At 53.8% G+C, this 8807-nt stretch overlaps 1 protein-coding gene across 2 annotated transcripts; it reads right to left on the bottom strand.

Moving 5' to 3' along the window:
- Positions 1 to 3232: 3232 nt before the first annotated feature.
- On the bottom strand, positions 3233 to 7104 carry LOC116937921 (lysophosphatidic acid receptor 1-A-like). 2 transcript variants are annotated; one of them, XM_076062667.1, is made up of 3 exons: positions 7017 to 7104; positions 4685 to 5457; positions 3233 to 3729 (listed from the first exon to the last, which is right to left on the bottom strand). In XM_076062667.1, the coding sequence occupies exons 2-3, from the start codon at positions 5418 to 5420 to the stop codon at positions 3398 to 3400; spliced, it is 1068 nt and encodes a 355-aa protein (XP_075918782.1). In that variant the 5' UTR covers positions 5421 to 5457; positions 7017 to 7104; the 3' UTR covers positions 3233 to 3397. The 2 variants fall into 2 exon arrangements, with proteins under 2 accessions (XP_075918782.1, XP_032800949.1); XM_032945058.2 differs by having other exon boundaries at positions 7022 to 7104.
- Between the last annotated feature and the right edge of the window lie 1703 nt (positions 7105 to 8807).

Here is an 8807-nt window from a genome sequence, read left to right as displayed (position 1 = left end):
GGTGGCACCACCCGCTTGAGCGGCGACGGGTGCACAGTCCAGTGACGACGGCCCCACCGGATGCGGACACATTGCGGACAGCGGACCTCCACGACCTCGACAGGGCCCTGCCATGGGCGATGTAATTTAGGAGACGTACCCACCGGCACTTGGGGGCAGTGCAGCCACGCCAACTGGCCCTTTTCCCACGGGCGGTCGACAGCCTGGTGTTTGGGCAGATGCTCGGAGGCCGCCTATCGGCTGGCCGAATTATCTAACGCCGCCAACCGCGCCTCGCGCAGCCGATCGAGCGCAATCCTCATCTGGATGGGAACAGGCGAACCCTTTTTGGCAGGCCCGAGGTCCAGTTGGATGTGCATCAGGGGTTCGGGTTCTCTTCCATACATGAGGTAAAATGGTGAGAACCCCGTCGAGGCATGAGGAGCTAACCTGTACGTGGCCAGCACCCCCGGGATGGACAGGTCCCAGTCCAATTGGGACATGCTCACGTGATGACACAGCATGGACGTGAGCATGCGGTTTAATCGCTCTACCATCCCGTCGGACTGGGGGTGGTAGGGCGAGGTGTGGACCTTCTTCGTCCCAAGGAGGTCACAGACCTCCTTGAGCAAACGGGAAGAAAAATTCCGCCCCTGATCCACCAAGAGCTGTGCTGGCGCCCCTTTGTCAAGGACGTACCCCTGAACAACGCCTCAGTGATGGACGAGGCCGATTGGTCCACCAGAGGCCACGCCATAGGCCAACGTGTGAGATACTCCACGCCCACCAAGAGGTACCTATGGCCCCGTTGGGATGCAGGGAATGGCCCCAGAATGTCGAGTGCCACGAGCTCATTGACATGAGAAACCCGGATGGACTGCAGCGGCGCCCGATCCTGACCAACAGGGGCCTTCCTCCGCGCACAGTCGTGGCAACCTTTCAAAATCAGAGCCACATCATCCTCCACACCCAGCCAATAATAATCCCGTTTAAGGGTCAACAAGGTCTTATGGTAGCCGAAGTGCATACGTTTCTCATGAATGACCCGGGTCAATTTTCCTCGTAAGCCAATGGGCACCACCACACAATAGCATTCCAACTGGGCATCCCAACGCATGAGGAGGCCGTCATGATCACCGGGGCCGCCGACGGAGCCGAGCTACGGGCCTTTGACCCAACCCGGCGTCGCAGCCTCAGCAGAGAGGAATCCTCCATCTGCAACTTGGAGCATACCTCCCGGGGGAGTCCCAGGCCAAAATCAACAGGCAATGCAATGCCACACCCGGAGGGGGTGCCGCTTCGGCCGATGCGACCAACTGGGCCGCAGTGTTCACTGGGGCCTTACAGCGGCTGGAACCCAGGGCACAAGCGCACCCGCTGTCCGGGGGCAGCCTGGAAAGGCCGTCCGCATTCCCATGCCGAGTCCCCTTCCTATGGATGACATCGAAGGGGTACTCCTGGAGCGCCTCGAGCCAGTGGGACAGCTGACCCGAGGGCTGGTCAATTCACAGGGAATACTGCAGGGCTGCATGGTCAGTCCTGACGGTAACCGGCGACCATACAAATACGGCCAGTACAGCTGGACAAAAAAAACAAAAGCCAGCAGCTCTCTCCTGGTGATGCAGTACCGCTGCTCAGTGGGAGACAATAGGCCACCACCTGTTCCACCCCATCAATCACCTGGGCCAAGACGGGTCCAATGCCCGTGTCACTGGCATCGGTGTCAAGAAGGGTTTAGAGAAATCGGGATACCCCAAGGGCGGCGCATCCGCCAGGGCCGTGCGAAGCGCCACAAAGGCGTTTTCCTCCTCCATCCCCCAGCAAAATTTTGTACCTTTGGCCGAAAGTGCGTGCAGTGGCTTCGCAAGTCGCAAAATCGCGAACGAAACCGACGATAGTATGATGCGAAGCCGGTTCCGGCGTCGTGCCAACAATGGCGGCCGGTTCCCGCATCGCAGCGACAATGGCGGCTGGATCCGGCGGCGCATAAAAAATGGCACCCGATTGCCGCGGCGCACCAGGCGGCGCGTTGGCGGGAATTATGGTTTTGGCGGGATTCGCGATGTCGGCGATCCCGCGGTTTTGGCGAAAATCACCGCCCGCCGAGTGTACGCGGTCCCCCACCTCTGCCAAAGCGACGGCGAGCTGCGCCATCATGAGCTGCAGCGTCTCCAGCCTGGCCGCGATGGCGCACCACTCGTCCGACGGCGGCGCGGCAGCTCCCCCGACCGCCGCCTCTTCTGGCCCCGACTGGACCATCTCCATGGGGAACATCACCGGGCCCCCGGTCTCCGGGATCTTCGCCAGCTCGCCGACATCCTTGTCGCCCTGGTGCACCCTAGGCGTAGTCTTTCGTTTCGCGCCGGATCTAGGCATTGCGGCGCGTAACAAAACCACTTCTGGCACCAGATGTTGAGGTGCAACTGACGACATGGACACGGTTCTTTAGTAGTGGCTGATGCCAAGGTTTATTAAGGGCTACTGCCGGTAACTTATTAAAGGCTTACGCCCAACAGGTGACAACCCTAATATCTCCCCAGGGGAAAGGGTACTGGGAGGTCCCTAGCTCCACCCAGGCTATACGTGATCTCCCCCCCCAGCACCGACCGAGGGATCACCCAACTCGGTCGGCCGGGTGAAGTATCACACTCGCCTGGCGCTGATTCCCCCTACCCTGGATCCCGACCCCCCAACTCTCTCCGTTCCTGGCCCTTCGCGACGACCCCCTCTACGTCACGGGTTCCCCCTTATATATCCCCCGTAACTTCTGACATCATCCCTTTTCACCCCCCTGAGTGACATGACGTCTTCCACTACTCCTCTACACTAGGAAAGAATTGGCCACGTCTATTTACCCTCAAACAAATCGGTGTGCTGTACTAGTAAATAATTGGCCACATCTATTTACCCTCAAACACATTGGTGTGCTGTACTAGTAAAGAATTGGCCACGTTCTATTTACCCTCAAACGCACCGGTGTGCTGTACTAGTAAGGAATTGGCCACGTTCAATTTACCCTCAAACATACCGGTGTGCTGTACTAGTAAGGAATTGGCCACGTTCTATTTACGTGACACCATACCAATTGGTTGGCGGGTTTAACGACACTTATATTGAAGTGATCTCACCCAGAAAATAAAACCGTATGGATATATAACTGTCTTGGTACGAAGCGTACCAAATGCCACTAGGTTTGTATTTAAATTCTAGTATGCATTATCTCCACAAGGGTGCACACACACATACATTGTACCCAGGTTCAATGATATTTTATCGCAAAGAGAAACATACTCTTTGGTTCTTTTGGTAAAGTCACGTAGGTAATAAAATAAAATAAATCACGACGTTTCGATTGCAACACAAGCAATCATCATCATCATCAGGTAGGAAAACCATGCATTGTTAGCCCAATTAGATATTAGACGACAAACTGATTCATCTTCATCGCACTTGTGGTGGTCACGTGACTGATAGGCGTGACCAGGTTGTGATTCGCCGTGGACGTTGATTTATTGGATACGTTATCGGAGCCATTGGCGATGATGGCTTCTGCCTTTTGGCAGCACAGGATTCGCTGCAAAGTGGCGACCATCTCTTCGTCCCGAATCAAGTAGATGATGGGGTTCATGGCGGAGTTGAGCTCCGCTATGAGCAAGAAGTACTTATCAAAGCCCAGGACATTGCAGTCCGAGCAGAACGAATCCAGCAGCAGAATCACCAGGCCTGGCGTCCAGCACACGATGAAGGCTCCTGAGAGGCGACGGCACGAGACACACGAGTCAGGCATTTTGATAGCAACGTATGAAACAAGATCAGCGTTGTTCCCTGAAAACCGTGGAAGGTCAAGGCGCAACCCTGCAATGGCTTGCTCCACGACTGCTGCAAGGAGGGCCCCTCCACTAGAGGAGAACTGTGGAGAGGCCCTTTAGAGGGTTCTTTTCCCACCTGCTTTTCCACTGTTGGCCAGACGAGGAACCACACTTTACCTCGCCACACCCAGACCTGCCGATCGACAAACTGTGGCTAGACCCCTACGTACTGCCGGGTGGACAGAGGCGATGGGGGGGGGGGGGAGATAAAAAAAAACTTTGCCCCGTTGTTTCAACCGCTGTGCTAGAATAGTCGTCGTACGAATGATAATTCGCAGGCATTCGTCAATCCTCTGCCTACTTCAACCTAGCCGGTGCAGTTTGGTGAAACGACTGGGGAGGTGCCGCACCTGGTGCCGATAACGACTCGCCACCGTTAGCCGTGGTTCGAAATCGAACAGCAGTCGCTGGGTTCATAGCGCCAGTACGCTAACAACTGGGCCACTGTTTCCCCTAAAGCTGTTCGGCATGCGATATGAGCCATGAATGTTGCCCACAACCAAAATCACCCAGAGAACATTCACAAAATCCGATCAGAAGCTGAGCAGAGTGTTGAGCCAAGACGGTGCTTGGTTAGGCGACTGTCACGCACGTCAGATTGATGTAGCCTGCCCCGGAGGCTACATGGTGGCCAGTGCAACAATCTCCATTGTTGTACTACACTTTCTATGCTCCCACGTCTATTTACCCCACCTTTACACAACCCACACTACAAAATGACTCCCTACACATGCACCGGATCGACACAAGGGGCTGTACACACACACACGCTCGAAGACGAATGTGAATCGTGTTGTCGAATATGAGCACCTGCTGCCCAGACCCACAACACTTACCCAACATGATGGTGACCGTTATGAGCAAGCTCATGGTGGCCTTTTTCCTCTGGGTGGACCTGGAGGTATTTGGCGGCACGGGTATTGTGTTCCTCCACACGTGCACGAAGATGTGACCGTAGAGTCCCACCATGATCAGGAATGTGGAGAGATTGGAGCCGGCCCAGAAGATGACGTAGCTGGTGCTGTACAGGGGCGCCATGGTGGAGCACGTGCTGATGTTGCAGATGCAGTTCCAGCCCATGCTGGGAATGGCACCGGTGATGATGGACACGAGCCAGATGATCGCAATGACGACCGCAACGCGCCGCTCGCTCATCCGCGAATGCATCTGCATCCGGAACACCGTGATGTGCCGCTCTATGGCTATGGCCAGGAGGCTGGCAACGGAGGCCGTGAGGCTCGTGTTGATCAGCCCCTCGCGTAGCATCCAGGTCGGCAGCGACAGCTTGTGAGTGTTGGGTCCTGTGTTGAACATCAGGTAGACGTACGCCGCTCCCGCAAAGAAATCCGCCACGGCCAGGTTGGCCATGAGGAAGTAGATGGGGTGGTGGCGTTTCTTGTTGATGTATACGGCGAGCATGACGAGGACGTTGGCCAGCATGATGAAGAGGCACATGGTGATGCCGAGCACCATGACCAGCATGCTGGTGCCAGACCACTTGTCATACAGCGGCCTTTTGATGTTGGTGTAGAAGAAGGTGATCGTCTCATTGTGGTGGCAGCTGCCGTCCATCTCGTTCTCGCGTTTTGTTTCCCACGCCGACACCCACCTGCAAAGCGAAGATTCATTAAAGAGAAACGTTACACTCTTGTCCCGAACCAAATGTTTTTAAATGGACCGATTTATATTAAAAAAAGGCGAATTGAGTATTGTTTTTTGCCGTGTAGTCAAGTTACAAGGTAATTCATGAGGCGGCTATATTGTGCTATGAAAGACGACTGTTGCCTGAAACATCGCCTGTTAGATGTTTTGTCCGTTTTTAAGGTCCACGGTGTTATTATGACAAACTTGTGGAGTTGTTATTTTGTTATTTGTATATCTCATCTTACACAGATGAACACAACAATAACATTGTGCGTGATATGTGCTGACTATATAATAATTTACAGCTCTCGTTTCAACCCAATGATGGACGAAAGCGCCCCCCCCCCCCCAGCATGCTGTGTCGCTCGAAGGGCCATCTGATGAGTGGAATAATTAATCAGTGTGGGTCAGCGACAGCGAGGGGCTCACGACTGGTCCGCATGTCACTCGTTACGGATGTCAAATGCGTCTGGGGATCGAACCCAGGTTGCCAGGTTCGGAGCGCTGCACGCTACCCACTGTGCCACCGCTCTACCCCACGCTGTATTATAGTATACTGGGTCGTTGTCAACAATGCATCAAAAGAGCTGTTGCTATACAATTACATCTCGATAGCGTTCCTTCTGTGAGCGTCATAATCATAGACAATTGCACAATCTTATTATTTGCACTGGCGTCCGTGACTGATTGTCCTATGTAATGACCCCCACGGGAATGTGGAATTTCCACCACTGGCTCAGGGTCGCGAAAAGAGGTGATCACATCTGGGCACACTCCCTATACACGTACGTACACGCGTGTACAAGTATAGGCACTCTCGCATCATACATGTACAGTCCGGTTTAATTCCACTGCTGGATGAGGACCTCCGCACGTCTTGTGCGTCGGGTCGAGAGCGATATTTCACCATACTTCACCACGCTGGTCAGCGGGGGTTGTGGTGAAGGTGGTGGTCAACCATCCAAAGCACTTCAGAGAAACCCTGCTTAGCTTACAAAATCGGAAAAGACTGCGTGCATTGTGAGTGAGTTGGTCAAAGGCTACGTTGACATTCCCACACTTACATTGCTTGTAATTTAGGAAGGAATGCCACGTTACATATAACAATGTCATGGTTTATATTGCAGATTGTCTTCACGTTGGAGTTGGGGACACAATCAAAGGGGCTTGAACCGCAATCGGCCCTGTGGCAAGGGTTGAGAGGGCTGAGAGGAGAAGCAGACAGAGAAGGCCGTGAGTGTGGTGAAGGTGAGCCCCGGTTACTTGTGGCGTTCACACTCTATGCAAACGCTGCACAATAATAATGAACGCAATGCAAACCTAACAGAATCCTGTAGGCTGTACGTAGGGACGTGAGTAGCATCGCTACGGAGTGTTTGTACGATGTGAGGGCACGGACCTCGACACTAGGCCTCGGCAAGGCAAGTGAACAAAAACAACGAGCCTACCTTTACCTTTTGACTAACCCCTCGGCACGTCGAAACCTTTAACCCTTTACCCTGGTAAAAACAAGGAGTAAATTACCTCACCTCGCCGAGGCCTCCTCTGCAGGGAGTTGACGGAAGAGCGCCCTGCCTGCACGTGACGGCCCAGGCGAGTTCAGGAGGCCCGAATGTCAGGGCCCGGGGACACGTGACGCGGGAGGCGTGGCCGGGGGCGGAGCTCGGGGGAGGACAAGAGGAAAGGGGGCGGAGCAGAGGGCTCAGTCCACGTGTCCTGATTCACTACAGCCTATACAGTATACAGTGTTTACACTATAGTATACACTATAGAATAATAGTATATATACATACTGTGTACACTATAGTATACACTATAGCCTATATATACACGTGTACCAAGGCCGTGTGAGTCTGTGGGTCTCTGTGTGAGTGTGTGGGTCTATGTGTGAGTCTGTGGGTCTCTGTGAGTCTTTGTGTGAGCCTGTGGATCCTTGTGTGAGTCGGTGGGTCTCTGTGTGAGTCTGTGGGACTCTGTGTGAGTCTGTGGGTCTCTGTGTGAATGTGTGGGTCTCTTTGTGTGTGGGTCTCTGTACGAGTCTGTAGGTCTCTGTGTGAGTGTGTGGTGTTTTTGTGTGAGTCTCCGGGTCTCTGTGTGAGTCTCCGGGTCTCTGTGTGAGTCTCTGTGTGAGTCTGTGGGTCTCTGTGTGAGTCTGTGGATCTCTGTGTGAGTCTGTGGGTCTCTGTGTGAGTTTGTGGGTTCGTGTGAGTCTCTGTGTGAGTGTGCAGGTCTCTGTGTGAGTCTGTGGGTCTCTGTGTGAGTCTGTGGGTATCTGTGTGAGTCTTTGGGTCTCTCTGTGAGTCTGTGGGTTCGTGTAAGTCTCTGTGTGAGTTTGCGGGTCTCTATGTGAGTCTGTAGGTCTCTGTGTGAGTCTGTGGGTCTCTGTGTGAGTCTTTAGGTCTCTCTGTGAGTCTGTGGGTTCGTGTAAGTCTCTGTGTGAGTGTGCGGGTCTCTATGTGAGTCTGTGGGTCTCTGTATGAGTCTGTGGGTCTCTGTGTGCGTCTGTGGGTCTCTGTGTGAGTCTGTGGGTCTCTGTGTGAATGTGTGGGTCTCTGTGTGTGTGGGTCTCTGTACGAGTGTGTAGGTCTCTGTGTGTGTGTGGTGTTTTTGTGTGAGTCTCCGGGTCTCTGTGTGAGTCTCTGTGTGAGTCTGTGGGTCTCTGTGTGCGTCTGTGGGTCTCTGTGTGAGTCTGTGGGTCTCTGTGTGAATGTGTGGGTCTCTGTGTGTGTGGGTCTCTGTACGAGTGTGTAGGTCTCTGTGTGTGTGTGGTGTTTTTGTGTGAGTCTCCGGGTCTCTGTGTGAGTCTCTGTGTGAGTCTGTGGGTCTCTGTGTGCGTCTGTGGGTCTCTGTGTGAGTCTGTGGGTCTCTGTGTGAATGTGTGGGTCTATGTGTGTGTGGGTCTCTGTACGAGTGTGTAGGTCTCTGTGTGTGTGTGGTGTTTTTGTGTGAGTCTCCGGGTCTCTGTGTGAGTCTCTGTGTGAGTCTGTGGGTCTCTGTGTGAGTCTGTGGGTCTCTGTGTGAGTCTGTGGATCTCTATGTGAGTCTGTGGGTCTCTGTGTGAGTTTGTGGGTTCGTGTGAGTCTCTGTGTGAGTGTGCAGGTCTCTGTGTGAGTCTGTGGGTCTCTGTGTGAATGTGTGGGTCTCTCTGTGTGTGGGTCTCTGTACGAGTCTGTAGGTCTCTGTGTGAGTGTGTGGTGTTTTTGTGTGAGTCTCCGGGTCTCTGTATGAGTCTTTGGGTCTCTGTGTGAGTCTGTGGGACTCTCTGTGAGTCTGTGGGTTTCTGTGTGAGTCTGTGGGTCTCTGTGTGAGCCTGTG

This window comes from Petromyzon marinus, unplaced genomic scaffold (assembly GCF_048934315.1).
Source record: "Petromyzon marinus isolate PM22_M1 ecotype Great Lakes invasive population unplaced genomic scaffold, UKy_Petmar_22M1.pri1.0 PM_G_Scaffold_7, whole genome shotgun sequence".
Lineage (NCBI taxonomy): Eukaryota > Metazoa > Chordata > Hyperoartia > Petromyzontiformes > Petromyzontidae > Petromyzon > Petromyzon marinus.
The sequence above is the reverse complement of the archived record's forward strand: the minus strand, read 5'-3'. Positions and strand labels throughout refer to the sequence as shown.

Bases quoted from the DNA above. Each gene is read 5' to 3' on its own strand.
- LOC116937921 (XM_076062667.1), bottom strand. From the start codon at position 5,420: ATGGACGGCAGCTGCCACCACAATGAGACGATCACCTTCTTCTACACC. The intron at 3,730-4,684 runs GTAAGTGTTGTG...GTCGCCTCTCAG, and splicing joins AACGGTCACCATCATGTTGG to GAGCCTTCATCGTGTGCTGG.